The 20255-nt window shown below is 50.2% G+C and overlaps 1 protein-coding gene across 1 annotated transcript in view; it reads left to right on the top strand.

Moving 5' to 3' along the window:
* Window positions 1–20255, top strand: part of MTMR4 (myotubularin related protein 4) — a 56810-nt gene that overhangs the window by 26878 nt on the left and 9677 nt on the right. The window contains exons 3-8 of the mRNA XM_086763073.1: window positions 3564–3653; window positions 6072–6188; window positions 6855–6937; window positions 7158–7324; window positions 8730–8826; window positions 15359–15472. Of these exons, the coding sequence (XP_086619199.1) occupies window positions 3564–3653; window positions 6072–6188; window positions 6855–6937; window positions 7158–7324; window positions 8730–8826; window positions 15359–15472 (668 nt within the window). The remainder of the gene's footprint in view (window positions 1–3563; window positions 3654–6071; window positions 6189–6854; window positions 6938–7157; window positions 7325–8729; window positions 8827–15358; window positions 15473–20255) is intronic.

The following is a 20255-nucleotide window of genomic DNA, read 5'->3' as shown; positions in this document are numbered from 1 at the left end:
GCCCAGGAGGCTGCTGTCGTGTGGTTTCTGGGACAGGCTGAGACCTGGGAAGCGCGGTGTTTGCTCATGGACTCAACAAACAGCAGGCAGTATAAGTCAGCTCCTGGGGAGCCGAGTGTCTAGCTCACAGCGTTTCCTGCACCTGAGGCATTTTTTTTTCCCCAATGTCTGCAACCATTGCTGAATTGGAGCTGGTGAGACGTCCCTCAGGAGCTAACCGTCCAGGCGGGCAGCGAGGGGAGCGGTGGCCCTGGGGAGCCTTGTCCGCACCAGGGCCCAAGCTCCAGCACAGGGGTGCAGGTGGGAGCCAGAGACACCGAGCTACTCCGTGCACGCACAGGAGCTCCCGGGAAGGAGGACCTAAGGGCTTGGGAGTATTTGGCAGTAAGGAAGCAGCAAGGCAGCCCCTTTGTCCTCCCGTCCCTGGGCCGGCAGAGAGGACCGCAGGCAGCTGCCAGCTCGGCAGGCCGATTGCAGGCAAAGGTTTGCAGCAGGAGGCTCTGGGCTGAGCATCCGAAAGCATCAGCTGGGGCGGAGGGCTCGGTGCCGGGGCGAAAGGCCCCCTCGCCGCTATTGTTCCTGGTGCTCCCTCACGCACCATCAGCGCAGCACGAGGCAGATGCCGACGGGGAGGAGAGCCATGGGCCAGGACTGCGTGTCCCGGCAAGCCGCTCTGCTTGGCGACTCGGCGAGGAAGAGGACGCGTCGCTGGCAGCCGCCCGTCAGCTGGATGCCGGCTCTGCGTATGAGGAAGGGAGGGGGAGAGGGAGAGGAGGGGTGATCCCTCCGTCGATCTCTCCATTTTCTGTCTCGCCTGTCAGGGAGACACTTTGATGGCAGCGCCGTGCTCGGCGGCCTTCGGAGGTAGGTGGAGTCTGGCCGTCCTCCGCCCTCCCTCCCTCCATTGTCAGCGGCAGCCAGCAGTGGCGGTGGTGGCGGGCACCTGCTCTGGCTGCCGGCGGCAGGGATGCTCCTGCCCTTCGCAGCGGAGCAGGGAGGCTGCGGCAATCCCGGCGCGACCGTTCCGGAGCTGCTGCCGGCAGCAGGAGAGGGCCGGAGGAAGGAGATGCTCCTTGCGCGTGCCCAGCCCAGCTGCCGCCTTGGGAAATGAACATGAGTCTGCCAGGCCGCGTCTCCTGCTCCATGCTCAACTGCTTTGTGAGTGCTGCTTTTTTTTCCCTCCTTCTTCTCCTCCATGCAAGCGGGGCTGTAAGCCAGCTTCGCTCTCCAGCTCCCATGCTGAGCCGGCTGCCCTAGACCAGGCCTGTCCTTGAGGCCGGGCTGCATGCGGATCCTCCTGCCTCAGATCTGCCCGGCCTGGTGTGCGGCCCCTCTGCAGAGGGGGTTCCCCTTCTCCTCCCTCCCACGTGCTGCCAGAGGACACCGTGGTCCCTGTGGCTGCTCTGCTGCTGCCCTGCCTGGGCCCAAGGGCACAACAGCGCCCGGCACCGTGGGTTGCGCCGGCCAGAAGGCCCTGGTGAGTGTGCTGTGCCACGCAGGCTCCGGCTGGTCCTTGCCTGGAGCTGGAAAATCACCGTGTGAGAACAGGCGACCCCAGGGGAGCTCTGTGCTCCCGCCATAGCCGCAGGGTGCAAAGCAGGGGTGTGCAGGACCCCTCCTGTGCTGATGCTGCCAAGATGGTGGTGTTGTGAGAGGAGGTCCTGAGCTCTGCATCTTTTATACCTTCAGGGAAGGGAGTTCTCTTGCTCAGAGAAGATCTGATGTCCCTTCCTGCAGAATCCCCCCCCCAAGAAGTAGTCATGGTCAAAAAGGCTCTGAGGGCTTCAGGAGATGGCTGGCTTGTGAAGAGAGCGGGGTCCTGAGCCCCCCCCGCTGATGCCCCAGGACAGGGCTGTGGCAGCAGGAGATGCTCAGCCTCCTGCCCATCCTGTGCTGCAGGCGAGGAGGGACTCAAGGACACCCGGGCCGGAGGAGAGCTCAGGCTGCCCTGTTCCAGTTCCTGCTGCTCACTGGGATTTCTCTGTGAGCTGCAAAGCGGTGAGGGGAGAGGAGGGTATCTCTGCTCACCAGCACACAGGCACGCACATTTCCTTCGTGCTCTCCTGGGCTACCGCCACGGCGTCAGAGCAAGCCGCTGGCCGGAGAGGCCCCCGAGCCCCCTGTGATCTCCCACCGCGGGTGCTGTGCCCCGTGTCCTTCGCAGCCTCACGCAGGGACCCGGTGAGTGGGTGAGGGGGCGCGGTGCCTTTGCCTCCAGCGGGGGTTGATGCGAGCTCTGTGCTAGCCGCGGGCTGCGTGCGCGCAGGTGCCTCCAGCTGGGGAGCTGCTGTGTCTGGCTGCCCTGGTCCGGGGTCCGGGGAGCACTTCAGGACGGGCTGCACCTGTGAGTGCTGAGGCTTGAGTGACTGTCAGCAACCTGAGGGGATTCAGCATCATTTTAAATATACTTGAGCCAAAAGGGCCAGGTTTTTGTTTTGTCAAGTTGAAATTTGGGGTTCTGGCTTGGGTGACTTACCTAGAAAGGTGTTTCATTTTAAAATATTATTTAATGCTTACAGAACAGAGTATTTCCTAATAAATACTGGAGCCTGGAGGAGCTACAGTTAGAGAGCAAGAGGCATTCTGACAAAAACATCCCTACACCAAATACCCGTGGAATTAACACTGTCCTGAGCTCCCAGCAGTGAGCATCCGCAGATGAGCGTCTGGATGCTGCTCATTCGTGCAGTGCGTTGGTTTGGCAGAGTGTGGGGTGAGGGGTGGTGAGAATGAGGACGGAGATTTCACGAGTGACTGAAGACTCAGACATCCCAAAGTGAGACACTCTCTCCACTTTTCCAAGGATGGCGTGTCAGACTCTGTGTGTCCTCTCCTCTCCGACCGCTTCTCTGAAGCCTCCGAGGGCTTTTCCCGGGTGTCGATCTGAGCAGGTTAGACACCTTCAGCTGCCCCAGGACAAATGCCGTGCCTGCGCGCTGTCACCAGTCCGTAAGGCGTGCCGTGAAGTGGGCCCGCTTAAGCGCAGTTGTTAGAGGGTTACATTTCACACTTGCGTGTTCTCCTTGAAAAGCTTCAGGCTCTTCCCAGATTTCCTTGCACTAAGAGTGAAAACGAAAACTCCCAAAAGAAAGCAGTCCTTGTGAATAGCAGAGGAGGAAGAGCAGGCTGAAACTTTACATGGAAACCCTTTGCCTTACGGTGTTTCTGCTGGGGTGCCATAGTGAAGGTAACGGGGTAACCTTTGACGTGACAAATCACCATCACACCAATGGGAGATCCTGTGCGTAGTCCGGGTGTATCTGCATGGCTTTCCAAGTACCATGCGGTCAGAAGAGACGCAACTTGGAGACCTGCTTCAGTCTTTCACTGTGCTGTGGGTATCCTGCAACAGCAGGAGGAACTGCTGGGGTCCTGCGATGCAGAGGGTATGGTCCGGAGGCGGAACAGGCGTTTCCGTGCACAGGTCCAGGGGATGCCCAAGGTTCTGGGGTGCCAAGAGTATCCAGCAACCTCAATTTCTGTCTTTTCATAACATGTGCTGGCTGGGGCCTGTCTCAATGTGTGTTTTGTTTCTGTCTCAATGTGTTTTGTTTGCAATGCAGGGTGAGGAAGGCCCTCCCAGTTTGGAGTATATCCAGGCCAAGGACTTGTTCCCCCCAAAAGAGCTTGTAAAGGAGGAGGAGTCGTTGCAGGTAAGGAAGTAAGAAAAACCAAAACAGCTTTGGGATGCAGCAGGCTCCACTTTGGGAGTGTGAAACCTGAGAACAGTTCCCCAGCCCAGGACGTGTTCTGGAGGCTGCGTGCTGGCCGGTGCTGCAGGTCACATTTGGACCTGCGAGCCTTTTCGCCTGCGTGGAGGCTGCTGACGGCAGTGCTGTACGCCCTGGCCCTGCCTTCCCGGCCCTGCCAAGACGCTGCAATTCCTACAGCGTCGCATCTGCCGCTTGGAAGTACGGCTGGAGCATGATGCAATACAGATCCGTCCCGGGTATTCCCTGTCCTCTGCCTGTGCTGCCAGTGAGAAACTGCGGTGCTGCCTGCAGCAGGTAGGCGCTCTCTGGGACAGGCCAAATATCGGGGCCGGGCTGTGCTCTGGGTAGCCATAGCGTGCAATTGCGATGGCTGATCTGGCCCTGATGTACCTTGTTCCTGGAATTTTCCTGCTGCAGAGCTGTTGGAAAGAGAAACCTCTGTACGGTGCCAGCCTCCTGCTGCAAAAGGCCCTGGAAAGAGACCTGGATACTGTTGCTGCCGTGCAGCAAGGGCAAAATTCTGAACAGTGGGAGCCAAAGCATCCTGGTGTTTGTGGCTTCCTTTGACATAGTCCACTGCTGCTCGTCACCCTCCTCCTCTGGCTGGAGACAGGCTCAGTTGTATGTTCTCCTGCTGCTGTGGTATTTGAGTTTGCTCTGTGATAGGCATTGTCTTGGAAGGCAGTGCTGATAAAAGCAGGGACTGAAATGTAGCAATGGGAGGATTGACTCGGAGGAGCAAACGTGGGCTGAGGAGGGTCAAGGCTGCAGGTCTGTGAAGCTGCTGAGAGGACACTGAGCTGACGCTACCTGGAGGAAGAGCAAAATCTGCTTTAGTCTCCTGTGTGGAGGACCGTAAAGCTCACCCTGCCCAAAGCGTCATTTGCTTTCACTAAATTGTTATTTTCTTAATGTAAAGTGAAATCTAAAATGACCCCGTCGGCTTGATAACAAGCTGTATTCAGGCGCCTGTCGGTTTATTCCAGGATTTTCCTGTCGGTTCTTGCAGATTTCCCATCCCGTTTCTAATCTGTCTCCCTTCTGTTTCTGTGTGAAAGAGCCACGTAAGCAGAAGAAACACATGCCAACTAAAAACAGCTCTGGCAAGCGTGCATAAATAAACTGCAGAAATAGAGAGTATGTTCTCTTAATATCAAATAATTAATATTTTATAGAGTTTTCAGACAGATGCCAGTATAAAGTTGTTATTTTTGTACAAGTAACTTAAGAAGGGAGAAGCTGCTAGTGCAATCATCACTTGTGCATGAGGCCTGAAATCCAGGAAGTTCAGTTTTCAGGTGACATATATCCAAGCCATAGAAACAACTTGGAAGTAAAGACAAGGTGGTCTGACTTGTAGGAATTACGGTGTAATGAACGTTTCATCAGATGCCCTGTCTGGCAAGTAAAGGGCTCCGGCTGAAATGATAAATCTTTGTGACATTTTTGGCATAATTGGTTACCAACATCAGCTGCTGTAGGTGGCATTCAGGGAACAATGAAGAGTCTACCTAGCTAAAGAAAAGGGAGCCCAGTGAATTTTAGGCTGTTCTGCCCTTTTTTTTTTTCTTTTTTTTTTTTAGACAAGAAAAGAAAAATCAAAGTTGGCCGTCTGCCAGGATCCCCTGTTTTAAAAATAGTTCTGACATGTCTGAGCTGATAGGGAAAAGCAGAAAGACATTGATTATCTGGATATACATATTTATTTTTAAATTCTAATGCAGGTGACTTTAATGAACTTTCCTCAGTCATACAAATAACTACACGAGGAGATTCCCTCAGAGCCTTATTAGCAGAAATTTGGCAGAACTTGGACTCGGTTACTTACCTGGGACCAGTGAGTCTCAGGGGGCTCTGAGCAGCACCCGTCATTTAAATGGCACAGCAGGATCCCTATGCAGCGCTCCTGTCAGGCTCTGGAACTGTGCAGAGCACTCCCCAGCTCGTGTCGGAGCTGCGCCTGAGCCTGTGTCCTTTATCATGCCACTTGCGCCAGGGCTGCGTTCACCCTCTCCCGTCAAGCCCTCTGCCCCACGCAGCACCCTCGCTCCCAGGTGCCCGCGGTTGGCGTGCATAGTGTTTGTGGTCGCGCTTCTCCTCTGCAAGCAGTTATGCCTCAGGAGGCGCTCAGCGGCTCCTCAGGCGTCCTTGGAAGAGGATCCATCGCATGGGGCTGGGCGGCGGGTATCAGCGCTGTTTCGTGCCATTGCCCGCTCTCAGCAGCGCACGAAGAGCACATTGTGAATGATTTCCCACAGGAGACGCGCTGTGGAGGCAGTGGGAAGAGTGGCTCTTGGCATTTATGGTGCACAAAGTCCTCTGTGTGTGTGTCTTGAACTTGTGATGTCTCCCTTCCAGGTCCCGTTCGCTGTGTTGCAGGGCGAGGGAGTGGAGTATCTTGGCCATGCAAACGACGCTGTGATCGCCATCTCCAACTACCGGCTGCATATCAAGTTCAAGGATTCTGTGATCAATGTAAGCCTGGAGCTGCCTGTTCCTGCTGCCTGAACCGTAACCTCGCAGTATTTCGGGGTGAGGGGGGTAGATAAGGCATTTTTATGGTCTGTGGCATGGGAACTGCGCCTCTTGAAGGATGCCAAGCCAGTTACTGCTGGTCATGCAGTTGCTTTTTGCTGCTGCATTGTGGTGTGTCGATGGAGTTTTCCTTTGGATAATTGTCGGGTCTTTCCTTTGCTATTCTCTTTAAATTCCAGCATTAATCTCGGCAGTTTTAAGACTGGTCTCTTGTAGGCTAGCTTTAATGAGACTTCTGCCTGGAGACCAGCGACTGAGAGTCAGACAGCGGCAGCCTGAGGCTTTCTCTCACTGTCTTGGCTGCCATCTTTTATTGCAGCTTTTGTTCGGCTGTTACCTGTGCTTGTCTGGATGGGATTTAGTCGGTAACTGGCCCCAGGTGGGAGACTCCCCAGGGACGGAATAGAAATCAGAACAGTGATTGCTGAAGGAGGCTCTACGCTGCGTCCTGAAGCTTCAGAAACCCCCGAGTGGGTTTGTAGTTTGAACTAGGAGCTCGTGATGCTGATAGAGCCATGACTGTGCGTGATGGGTCTACAGGCAAGACTGCTGTGTCTGCGATTTTATGTCGTGTGTCTTGTCACGCCCTACATCTGTCCCTCGCAGGTGCCTTTGAGGATGATGGAAAGTGTGGAGTGTCGGGATATGTTCCAGCTTCACATCGTCTGCAAGGACTCCAAAGTGATCAGGTATCTGTTTTATTGCTATATTGTGATGCCACTGCAAGCCAGTTGTGACCAGCTCTGCCCTCTCCCTCTCTGCTGCCGTTGGAACTGAGCTGTTCATGGCCAAGGTTACTAAAACTCAGTACTTTGGTCCTTTTCCTGGTTAAGTGGAGCAGAGCTCCTATCTGTGTGTCTTGGCTGGATGAAGGCGCCCACTGAGGATGATTTGCGCTTGGGTTTGCAGGTGCCATTTTTCCACCTTTAAGCAGTGCCAGGAGTGGCTGAAGAGGCTGACTCGAGCCATTGCCCGCCCTACTAAACCTGAGGACCTCTTTGCGTTTGCCTACCACGCATGGTGCTTAGGAGTCTGCATTGATGAGGAGGATCAACACGCACATCTCTGCCGTCCAGGTAAGCTCCTGGCCTGTCCCCTTCCTGCTTTTCTGTCCAGAAGCACTGCAATGCAATTTGAACTGTCATTCATAAACTGATATTTGGCTGTGTCCTAAGCTCTGCTGTAGGCATAGCCCAAGTTCATCTTGCTGAGGGGCATCCTGTACCTGGCCTAGAGATCCAGCTGATGGCCAGATGTGGCTCGATAACAAGCACAGTAAAAGGAATAATAGTTATAAGCACAACAAGGAACATTCTGAGCCAGCAACACATAAGCAGCTCTTCCCTTTCTCCTTATGAATGAAGAAAACATCCCATACTTCAGTACTCTGGTCATCGTGATAGAGAGCTCAAGCAGTCTTGTCCCTGGATAGTAAACATCATCAGCTTTCAGCCAGCATCATTAATATGAGTCCATCTGCATCTGTTCTCCAACACCTAGAAATGCTGTGGCATTCCAGTGATCAGGGCTGTGGAGATGCCTGGCTCATCCTTACATCGGCACAAATGAAATGTTTGAATCCATAAAGAGAAAACCAGAGCTGTGATGGTGCCCTCGTGTGGATTGGGAGTTTCTTCTGGGAACACAAAGTTCACTTGCCATTGCTTTGCCTTTAAACAGCTCCATCGTGAATAAAAGGGGAATAAAATAAGTGACAAGCCTGGCTTTAGGCTTAAGAATGTGCTGGTGTTAGAGGAGAGAAGCAGTAGCCTGAATGACATGTCCAAACGCAGGTTAGGATGGAGGGATGGTGTTGAGCAGTACAGCTGAAAGAGATGGCAAAAAGAAGCTGATAAAGGTGAATATGTGTTCTTACCCTGTCCAAACACCAGCAAGTAGGTGTTTGCTGTCTCTCCTTTAGAGAAAGTATTATCCTCTAGTAGAAATAAACTTACCTGTGGAAGTTGTTGCTGCAGGATATGAATGAAGAGCTTTGCAGGATCTATTTATTAGCGGCATTTGACACTCAAGCAACAAAGACATCCAGGATTTGTAAGGCGAGGCTAAAACATAACCGAGCAAACCCTGAGTCAGCCTCTGAGCGCAGTCTGGAAGAGGCAGCTGCCTGGGGTGGGTGCTCAGTACTCCTCTGCCACGGGGTTCCTGACATCCACTTTGGAAGCCCTTTCTTTCAGAAGGGCAAGAGTGGATTAGATTAACCCCCCTCACCTCACATTGATGTGGGAAGGCTGTTTTCATGCCGCTCTGTGCCCTGAGACTGAGAGGTGATCTGACTTGCCAAAATAAGCAGAGGAACCCCCATGAGGAATATTTTTGGTTTCTGAAGAGAGATCCTTGCATCCAGCTGTCCTGTCGCTTCCCTCCAGCCTGTGATAGTTGCTATGGAGCTGCCTTTAACATGTTTAGATTTCATCAGTTCTGCTTAGCTGTCAGTAAATACCCTGTGCTCTGCTCTTGCAGGAGACCATGTGAGATACCGGTTTGAGATGGAGCTGGTGAGGATGGGCTTTGACTTGCAGAACGTCTGGCGCATCTCTGACATCAACAACAATTACAAGTGAGTGTCTCACCACCAGGCTCTCCCCAGTCTCCACTTTCCTGACCTTCTTCCCTTTGCAGTCCCTGAGGAGAGCAGTGGATGAGTCAGACTCCAGCTAATCCTCCTTCCTGGCCTTGATAACCCTCAGGCAGATCAGCATATGAGCAAAATCCCCTTTCTTTCCACCTTTCTTATGGTGGAATTGAAGAAGGAGTACAGTTCAAACATCAGAGCTAGCAGCAGCTGTAAATGCTGACTCAGGTAGTTTGCAATGTGGTGGCCATAATTGTTCCTTGAAGACATTGTGGAGTCTTGGAGGAACTGTCCATCATAGGGTTGCCTTTCTGGGCAATTGTCCTCTCTAAAATGCTTGCACTGTCTGAAATGAAAAATACAAAGTTTTCATAAAGTCGGGCAGCTGTTCACCTCTGAGAAACTGGAAGTGAGCCAGTGGAAGGCTGTCAGGATGCTCGGAAATCTGGGGAATGAACGAGGCTTGTTCAGTCTGGTGTGGAAGAGGCTAAAGGGTGATCTACTTGCAGCCCACAGCTGCTAGAAGGGCAGTTACACAGCTGGAGTGAAACTCTGCTGACAGTGGCAGATGACTGAACAAGAGGCAGCAGCCACGAGGTGCAGCTTGGGAGGTTCAGACTGGACATACGAGGAAAAAAAAAAAAATCATTGCCCAGGAGTGTGGTTCTGTGCTGGGACAGATCCCCAGAGAGGTGTGGGTTCTTCATCGTTAGAGCATTTCAAGTCTTGAATGATGTAGTGTTGGAGGTGGAATCTGTGAGTGGGTGGTTGGAGTGGAGGTCTCTGGAAGGTCTTTCCCACCTGCATGTCAGTGACTCCAGCCTGTCTTCTGCTCCTGGAGAAGAGAACGGGAGCTCTTGGAGAAGCGCTTCTGCATTCTTTGCAGCAGGTGGCATTAAGCCAACAGGATTTTATTGAGCTTTGACACAAGTACTCGTTCCTGCATTCCCTATAATCCTTTTCTTGAAACAACTGGTATGTCTCAGCCTTTTCTCTGTCTCAGCCAGTGAAGGCACCCCCATCCCCATGTACCAGAGAGCTCCTGGTCACCGGCTTTTGTGGAGACCATGAGAAGCCTTGGGCATGCTGCCCTGGGGAAATCCCAGCGGAGTTTTGCACTTTGCCTGTTCTCTTCTCTCTTCTTAGGAATCCAGGCAGCAAGCACTAGTTTTATACAGTTGGCCATGCTGACCACATCCTTGCTTTTGGACTGGTAACGTGACTCTAACGGCATTTACGCAGTTTCTCCAGGGATGTCAAATAGAAATAGTTTTCCTGAACTGCTCAATTTTGGAGTGCACAACCTGTAGGTCCCTGCCCTAGGTGAAGTCTCCGCATGTCTTTGAGAGCAGTCAGGCTTTCTCTGCTGCTAGATTTTGGAATGTGGCTCCCTCTGACTATTTCAGAAAGTTCAGCTTAGATTGACCATCTGTGATTCACTTCCTGGCCAGAAACATACAGCAATTAGCCAGCTTCTCTAAAAACAGATGTTTCATTTCCAACCAAACCAGGGAAGAAAGAACTTGAAACAAACCTCCGCAAGCTGGGTGCAGGCCTGGTTTTGCTTTCCTCCATCTGCCGGGTTCCTACCTGGGGATCCTGGCAGGTGGCAGCTTCCTGCAGACATCCCGCGATTTGAAAGGTGGTGTAATTTACTTGTGCAACTCAGAAACCAGTTCTCTCTTGCTGCTGCGGGGAGCGTGTCTTTAAATCCTGCCTTGGCTTTTGATCGTTACCACCTGCCTCTGTTCACAGGAATCGGGTTACTTTTTAACTGTTTATAGTCCTTTTATCTTTTATTTCCCAGCACTGGCAAAACAGTGTTGTTAGAGACAGGATACTCCAAGGCAATGGCTTTGTTCGTTGTCTTTCAAGTCTGTTCTGAGATGTCCTTATCTGGAATCTATTATCTTCTTCCTGGCGACAGCCGTCATAAAATTAGAGCAATACAAGCATATAATAACCACTCCTTCGGTTGTGATAAAAGTCTACTCTTTCAGCATATGAGGATAATAAACTTCTTACACGGTCTCTGCAATGATCTGTGTGCCCGGAGAAAGGGACGCGTTCTGGCGTTCCCCATCTGCTGCACCTGTGCTCCCCGAGATGGGAGTTGTTTTGTATCGGCCTCAATGCTGGGGGGTTTGGTACACGCGGAGTTCCTTCAAAAAGGAGAAAAACCACGCACCTTTCCTGCAGTGGTGATGCTCGTTTTCAGCTTTGATCTTTTTACAATTGTGGTTTTATTTATTTTTGACTTCATGAGGGAAAAGCTGTCTGGAGTTCCGTGTTACAGATTTAGACAGCTGAGATTTCCTGCTTGTCTCTGTGACTGCTCTCAACTCGTATTTTGTTTTACGTGTTACGGTTCTCTACAAATTTTATTACTATCCTTTGCTTTTATTGGAAGAGTGATCAGTAGTGTTCTTGCTTGTATTTGCCATGTGAATGTGTAGACAAAAGGTCCACAAGGACCGTTAGCAATAAAGCCTGTGTGGGAAGATCCCTCTCGCTGGAACGGCTGTTACCTTTGTGGTAGGAGGACACTTTGTCAGTCCCTCTCCATAGGTGTGGCTTGTTCCGATGTAGGTGTTTATATCGTTATAGCCACCGTGTTCTGGGATCAAACCTCACCGTTTCAAACATTCTGGGTCAGCGTTGTTCCAGGCCTCCCCTCCATGACCCGTGTCGCTTCACTGTTCATCTCTCTTCACGTGACACGTGAGCATATTGCACAACGCGGGAACGAGCATAGTTCCCCTTAGGACTCCCTTTGTTGTGAAAGATGACCAGTGAAGTTCTGCACTATTTCTTATCCAAGAGTTACTGTTGCATATGAGGAGCTTCTTTCAAGTCTTTGGTGAGCAACCTGAAAAACAAACAAACAAACAAACAAAAACCAAAAAAACCCTCATCAACAAACAACCAACCAAAAAAATTTAAAAACCCTCTTTCTGAAAATCCAGATCCAGTCAGCTGTGTGAGCTGTATCTGCTCGTTCAGTGATGTTTCCAGCAAACTCTACATACGTGATGCGCAACCACAAAAGCCGTGTTGACTCTTCCCAAGTGCCCCGTGTTTACATTTGTGCCGACTGGGACAGCCAGTTGCTTTGTACAGAAGTCAGGCTCCAGCGGTTTCCCACGTTCGCTCCAGAGACCTTTTTACAAAATTGATATCGTGCTTGCCACTTCTCATTCCTCTGGCGCCCAAGCCAATGTAAGCAATAGCTTACACGTCTCGGTTAATCATTCACCTGGAGCACGTTTGGGTCGCTGTAGAAATGTTGAGCATTATCTAGTCCTGGTGACTAGTTATTCCTCATTCCTAGCAGATTGTGCTAAAACTTCCTCTGCAGAAGTTTCCACGTTAATCTCTTCTTGTGCCTTGCCCTTTGTAAAACAAGGATGGGTCTGGCAGCTTCTTTGTGGGCTCTTCTGCTGCACACCGACACAAATAGTTTTGATTTTCTGCTGCGATCTTGCTGATTTATTGGACCTCAACTGCGGTAGCAGGCTGATGCCTCCAAGATGTTTGAAAAAGGCCTTCAGAGTTTTAATCTTTTAACAGGTCGTTTCTCAAAAACTGCGCAACATGGCTCATTTCACTGGGTTTGGTTCGTTTGGGTTTTTTTTGTTTGTTTGTTGGTTTGGTTTTTTGTTTTGGTTTTTTTTTTTTTTTTACTTTTATTTGGCTTCCCTCAGGTCCTTTGGAAGCATTTCCCCTCTTTGAAGGATATCCTTTCATTTCTAAAATGCTTCTTTTCTTCACTGTTTAACTCTGCCAGGTCTTTCTGATCTTTCTGATGCATTTTACATGACCGTTGAATAGCATGTGTGACCTTCGTATCACCTGCAAGCTTTCCCCTCCCTGCCCCCATCCCCCCTTTTCTGAAATTCATTGTTACGGTCGTGGGAGGCTTAGCCCCTCTAAAAGTATTGTTGAATTCTGTGTGAGGAATACTGTAGCTGAGTGATTTTTTCAGTTACTCTGTTTTGGAGCAGCTTAGGCCCAAAGGAGGAGTTCTGTACTTCTGTATTACTTGGCTGGTAGCACCAAGAAGCAGCTGATTGTGTCTGAAAACGTCACCTTTGTCTTGTGCGTTATCGTGATGCTTCTGTGTTTTATGTGGAAGCCACGCAATCTGCCATGGCAATTTCTGCCCTCGCAGCCGTTCTGAATCTCTTCCAGCCTCTCGTGGATGTCGTTACTGTCGCTCCAGTGGTTGGTAGTGTGGCCTCAGTGCTATCCTGTTTCCCTTCAGGCTTGGGATTTGAGTTCGTGCAGTTCTGCATTGCTTGTGGATGCTGGTAACTCTTAGTCTCACACTTTCACCTTCACGTTTTCCTGGAACTACCCCACTTTGTTAACTAGCTCAACCTGTTTCCATCTTCCTAAAAGCTTGTAGTCTGAAATTTAGGGTACCACTAATAACCTTCCTTGTATCAAGTTTGTAAGACGCAGTTAAGCCAACACATTTATCCTGGCTTTTCAGTTCCTCTAGTTTAGCTTTCGGAATTCTAGCCTAGAAGCACTGGTCTGTTTGTCTTGACCTCATTCCCTGTTTCTATGTGCCCTGCTTAAATTTGGCTTAACTTCTTAGGCCATCCTGTTTCCTACCTGAATTTTATTGAATTCTGTCTTACTGTTTTCCTAAGGCTACAGAGTTTTAGTGACTTAACTCTTAGAAGAGATGCTCCTGAACCTCTCCTGTACTGACCCTCCCAAATTTTTAGTTTCAAGATGTCTCTCATACTGTTTAGTCTGGAGTGCCAGGGAACTGACTCTGTTTCCATTTCAAGGAAGCCCATTCTTGTATAGACTCAGCTGTTCCAAAAGTTCCTCCAGACCTTAACAGGTGCTAACCGTCTTCCACATACCTTTATTCTCAGTCACACTTCAATGCTTCTCTAATTTCCTGACCAACTTTACACGTGGAATCCGAGGCATTTCAGAGATGTCCAAGCCTAGACATCCTGCCACAGACATTCTGGTCTTCAGCTTCTTACCTGACAGCTTTAATTTTGCTTCCTGAATTCCTCTTCCTCACCCTGTTGTTTTTATCCAGTAGACCATCCTTGCTTTCTGCCTGGGGCTTTCTGAGAAGCTGTCTAGACACTCTGTGAAGTGCTGTCTTCTAATGTTGCAGGCAATTCCTCACTAACATCACAAACTAGATAATTCTAAGCGCTGTATGGTGCCTGTCGCCATCGGTGGGGATAGCCTGGGCTCGGGGGAGCACCAGGCCACCCTCTGGAGCTTACTGGCTGGATAGTTTCACCCCCCTCAGTTTGCTTCCCAGCTGCCCTGACACATTCCTTCTACATGATGTGTGTTGTAGCCTGGAGCAAGAGCTGCTCTTTGATGTTCCGTGCCATGTACAGCTTTGTCTGCCTGAGCTCTGGAGCTCAGCTGGTCCAGCACCCAGGCAGTGCTTTGTCTCTGCAGCCTTCCACCTGCCCGGCGTGCAGCCGTGTGCTGCGAGCAGCGGGGCAGGATGGTAGCTGCAGTAATAGGAAGGCCCTGTGCTCCTGGGTTTTTACCTGTGCTTCATTTTACTCATATTGCTCTCTCCCCTTCTCCCCAGCACACTGTTTGGCTTTCCCCGTCTTTCCCTTGGCTCCACTCTTGCCCTGCTGTTAATATACTTGCAGCTGGGCTTTTAACTTTTTCTTGGGACTCAAGCATTCGCAATCCTGTTGCCTCTTCCCATCTCCCCTGCTCCCCACCAGCTGAATTTCCATTTCAGCCCAATGGTTTCATGCTTCATTCAGACGTGGGGCTCCTTTGGTCCTGCAGCTCTGCTCACTGAAGGGTTGGGTCCCCTCTGCTGCCAGCCGTGCACACTGAGTTTCCCCAGGGGACCACATTGGTGGGGACTTGCCCATCACGTTCCTCTCACTGCTGGCCTATGTTCAGATGTGTATCAGGAGTCTCATTTCTGGCATGCCACCAAACGAGATACTCTCTTAGATCTCCCTCGTGTCATTTTTATTATAGCATACACGGAATCGCCATTGCCGTCTTTCTGGGCGGAGTTATGACTTCCTTGCAGATAAATCTGTAAAGCTTTCAGTAGTGACCTGTTTTCTACAAGAAGGTGGCAGATCATCATTTACCAGAAGCTGTGTGTGTTTCTGGGGTTGCAAGTGCTGCAAGAAAACCAAAACCCCACTTAAATTAAGGACTGTTCCCCTAAACCCTCATGAATTTTTCAATCCAGACAATGTCCAAAGGGGCATCCTTGGGAAGTACTGGGGTGTTTAGTATGGGCCTGGAGGTGAGGCCTGAGGTGAAAGGAGGTTGTATTCTCCCAGCTCATTCCTGACAGCATTTTTTGGGTCACTTTTCCCACATTGAGACTGTGCTGAGACAGATATAAAGAGGAAGAGCCAAAGTCCTGCATGCTGAGTTTGGGGAAATGTGAGCTGCTCCTCCCTTCTCTCTGCACAGCTTCTCTGGCACAAATTTTTGATTGTGAAGCCCTCATCTTGCCTTTGTGCTTTCTTTTTTCCAGGCTTTGTTCCAGTTATCCCCAGAAGCTGCTGGTCCCTGTCTGGATCACCGATAAGGAGCTGGAGAACGTGGCTTCGTTTAGGTCGTGGAAAAGGATCCCTGTGGTGGTGTACAGGTAAACACAAAACCAAAGCAGTTCCCTCCCCTAAACCCTCGAAGTCTTGGCCAAGCGCTGTGAAGCCAGGTTAGCAGAGCATGCGTACGGGGCTGCGGAGCAAGGCAGCAATAGCTGCATCCTTTTGCCTCCCACCTGACAACTCACCACTCTCAGGACTCCTCCTCCTCCCAGCACACACATCAGCCTCTCTGGGCACTCAGTCTGCGATGGTAATGCAGAGCGTTCTCCAGAAGGGAGAAACAGCCTTCCAGTAACTGTTGCTGCTTCCCTGCTTCCAGTTAGATCTGAAGATGTGGGGGACTTTCCTCCTATGGGAGATGCAGCAAGAACAGGGCGAGGAATTCAAGTTATCTTTTTTTGAGTTTCAAAACTTTTTGACAGATGGGTGCTTGCTGAGCCACTACTTTGAAAAGAAGCCTTGGCCAAAATAAGCCTACTGTATGGCCCTGCCCTCAACTAGGTATTCGGGCCTGGATGTACCTTGCAATATCCAAGAACGAATCCCTTCTGTTTTGACTGAGTTCTGAGAGTTTGACAGCACTTAGGTAACAGTGAAATGTTTGCATGTGGCTGAACTTTTTTGATTCAATAGCTGGTAAATGTACAGGGTGCCTATGCCCTGGTCAGCCTTCCAAAAATAATCTCTACAGGGGATGCAGGAGGCTAGGCAGCAAATAAAGCCAGGCTTTTCAGGGTAGAGAGGTGGTTTCTCATTAAATGTCTGCTGGGAGATTGGTGTGTTGGAAACTAACAGGAGGCTGGTTGAGTAGGTGCACCCAGCCAGTGTGCGTGTTTAACGTACGCTATGGTTTCTAGCCTTAGACTCTGTGTTAGCGATCGCTAAATCCAAATGTAAAAAGCTCTGAAAATATCAGAGCCGCACAACAAAGGACAACCCTAGGAAGTACAAAAGCAGTGAATTTACACATCCCTTAATTCTACATCTGTGTGTTACGTGGTTTGCTGTTAGATGGTGGCAAACACGGTGTGTGACTCCTTCTAGAAGAACAAAATTCTACAGCAGAGTAATAACGAGCGCTGCTTATCTTGTGGAGCCTTTCCCACTTTGTAGCCGAGTCAGCTAAGAAGTTAATTGTATTTGTGATTGCTTTTGCTAAAAATGGCCTGGCGCTGGAGACTGTCCCAGTGTGCCTCCCCACCCGAGGGCAAAGCTGGGTCTTTCTGCTGCTTTAACAATTATTTCGTCCTCTCTTTACCATAATGGTACCCAGTAATTTCCAAGCTGAGCTGCAACCCTTTGCAGCCTGAGATCAGATTAGAAGGTGCTGACAAGTGATGTTACAAGATGGGAGAAGTGCTTGCCCATATGTGTGTCTCATTTTTGGGTATTCTTTGCCCTCAAGATTGAAGTCTTTTGGCCAGGAGGGTCTGTGAGGGCCGTGGCTGTTGCTGGAGCGCCTTGAGCTTTATGGAAGGGGAAGGGAAGAAGTGAAAAGCCTGACCCTTGGCTCCTCCTCACTCACAGTTCAGGAGAGAGTGGACAAGCTGGCTTGGGTGTGCACATCCCAGGGACTCTGTAGCCGCAGGACTGTTTGGTGCGCTTTGGGGCTCTTGGAGAGCAAGGCTGAGTTCTCTGGGTCACAGACAGATCTATAAAACGTGACACCAAAGGTACCACATCATCAGTTTTCTTTTAAAAAGTATAATTTAGCTGTTAAGTAGAAATTCAGGTCTCCATCTCTTGAGGCCTCAGTGGAGATGCGCAGGAGAGACGCAGGAGCCTCCAGGCGCAGTTCTCTTTTAAAGCAGCGCAAAGGATGCCATGAGTTATTTAGCTGACCAGAAAGGCAGACAGGCATTGTGTGCCAGCCGCTCCTGGTTATCACGCTGTCTACACAGCCACCTTCAGAAGACCTTGGGACTGTGTTAGCGTGAGAGCTCCTCACAGACGCTCGGCATCGCCTTTGCCTGCGTTCAGGCTGCAGTGGCTGTCGGGGAAGCTGCGGGCGGACGGTGGATGTTGCTCTGGCCCCACAGCTGAGCACTCGGTCTCAAGCTTCCAGACCATGCCAGAGTGAGCCAGGAGCTGAACCCAGAGGCTCGGGAAACGAAGGCACTTGCATACATGCATCTCAGTTGGGACCTTTAGATGACAGCTCCGTAAACCCTCTGTCAGCTCTTGCTTGTGTTTTAAGCTAAGCTGATTGACTTAGCATTGTGGATGAGCACTCCTGGCCAGGAAATAACAGAGAAGGGACTTGAGAGATCTTGATGCTTTCTGGATGATTGTTATGTGTTAAATGGCATGTGCTAACTATCAGATGTGTTCTAGCCTTGTGCTCTGAAAGAGTCTGGGATTAAGAGCTCAACTGATAAACTACAAGGGCACTTCATACTCCAGCTTTGGATTCTGTAAGGGTCTCAAATCATTAAAACTAAATTGAGGGTCCCTAAAGAGTAGTTTTGTCTGCATAAGTTATAGAATCACAGAATAGTTTGAGTTGGAAGGGACCTTCAAAGCCCAGCCAGTCCAACCCCCCTGCCAGGAGCAGGGACATCTCCAACCAGATCAGGTTGCGCAGAGCCCTGTCCAGCCTGGCCTGGAATGTTTCCAGGGATGGGGCATCCACCACCTCTCTGGGCAACCTGGGCCAGTGCTCCACCACCTTGTGCATTCCAGTTTCAAGAAAGGGGCTTTTTTCTTTGAGGAAAACCTCCACAAAAATCCCCAGTAAAAGACATGAAATTCTTGTGCTGAGGAGATTGGCAGGAGAACGCAGAGTCAAGCTATGGGTGCTCCCCTGACCTGGGAAGCTCACTGCAGCCTCAGTTGTGGTTTTGGTTCATCTGCTGGCACCTGCTGTACTTTCTGCTTGCTGAGGACTTCATGTTCATTGGTGCTGGCCATATTTCCTTGTCTTTACTGGCATGTCGCTGTGTCTCTTGAAGCTGGCTACCTCACGGCCAACCTCCGTACAGCATTTGTTGCAGTGCTGAGAAGTTTATGCTACCAAGAAGTTCTCTGGATTTAGTGTGAGGCTTCAGCAATGTCTGTAGTGTGGCATTAAGCAGGCTACCACTGACTTCAAGTGGCCTACACAGCTAAACTCTGCACCCCAAACAGCCCGTTGCCATCGCACCCAAACAGCCCGTTGGGAGCAGTCCATGGCACAGCACCTGCGTTTCCCAAAAACGTGCTCAGGCGCTGTCTGGGAAAGTGCTGGTTGGCACAGGCCAAAAACTGTGGGTGTGCTAACAAACAAGCTTGGCTGATCAGAGGCGGGTGCTTCAGTCCACACCTTGGCTCTGTTTCGTTCAGTAGTATAAACAAAGCCTGTGCTGCTTGCTGCGTTAACCATCCGTGAGCGATCCTGAAGGCAGGAGTAGATCTCCGGGGAGTGACTGTTCTGTAAGCCACCTTGCAAAACAAAACAGCAGTGGAGAGCACCGAACGAAAAAGGACCCCGCAGTACTTTGACTTAGCCACAGTGAACATTATTTCTTTGGAAGTCTTCAGTTCAAAGTCTTCATCACTATTATCTAGGAGATGTCATTAACAATAATACACTTTCTGCGTTTATTGATAATTGCTTCCGGAGAATAAGGCGACCTTGTCTTTGAGAAGTGAAGCCACTCACGCCAATGCGGTGGCTGCTGGCGAGATGGCGTGCACCACTGTTACAGGGGTACAAACCCTCACTGTGCTTTTGCGGTGTGCTGTCTTACAGCGAGTAACACGAACAGGCACTGCCATCCTCTGCGGAACAGCAGAGCCCCTTACAGGGTAGCAGCACGGGAAAGAGAGACCTTCAGGAGTGCTTCTTATAGCCCTCGCTGGCAGCTGGGCAGCCCTTGAGTGGTGGGCTGGGGCTTGTGCTGGTGTGCTGCAGGATCTGGACCTACATCTCCTACTCTGCCACCAATGCAGCTGTTTCAGAGGTGCTGACCTACAAATGAAAAATTAAAAACTTGGATGGGGTTTGTCAGGAGCTTTATGTACGTCTTTGTTCTTACTCCAGCTCAGCTTCAGAGAGGTGTGGCACGAGGGGTGGTGGGACAGGGAGACGCAAGCACCGTTGGGAAGAACTGAGGTGTGGGGCTGTCCAGTTTATTATCCCATCTCCTAGAAGGGCCAGGCACCAGGAGCAGCATCTCGGGAAAGCCTAATAAACGGGATGGGTATGCAGGTGTTCTGCCCTGGTGCATCTTTGGAGCAGCTGGTATCTTAGATTTTCCACCACGGATATTCAGGACAATACGTGGTTTTGCTTCCCAGTCACTTGGTAGGCCTGCCTTCCGTTAATTTAATGTATTTTGAACCAATTTGTACTTCCACGTTGCGCTGTGACAGTCCACTGCCTATTACGTTTGCTGTCCAAAAACACTTCGTGTTTTTCTTAAGCTTATGACATTACCATTTCAATGCTCATTTGTGTTTGTATTGGGGAAAGAATAAGACTAATCTTCCAAACTCACTTTTATTTTATATCATTCATGGCCTTTTATGCCTCTCATCCATCCTTGTTCTTCTGCCGTGGAGGGGAGTTGTTTCCTACTTAAGTTGTCCCTGCAGCAAAGCTCTTCAATACCTCTGATGGTCCTTGCCACCCTTCTCTGGAGCTCTGAGTGCTACATTGTCCTTTTTGAGATGGATTAGTGACACATTTGTGTCATTTTGAAGATGCATAAGAAGTGATGCGGTAGTATCTTCTAACTTGTTCTTTTCCAAATAACTGCTAGCACGTTCTTAACCTTTTTGTTTCTCTGGAGCATTGAGCTGAGGCTTTTTGAGACTTCAGTCTTTGAGATTTGGCAGCTG

Source organism: Chlamydotis macqueenii, chromosome 19 (genome assembly GCF_036417535.1).
Source record: "Chlamydotis macqueenii isolate bChlMac1 chromosome 19, bChlMac1.mat, whole genome shotgun sequence".
In the NCBI taxonomy this organism is placed as follows: Eukaryota; Metazoa; Chordata; class Aves; order Otidiformes; family Otididae; genus Chlamydotis; species Chlamydotis macqueenii.
The sequence above is the reverse complement of the archived record's forward strand: the minus strand, read 5'-3'. Positions and strand labels throughout refer to the sequence as shown.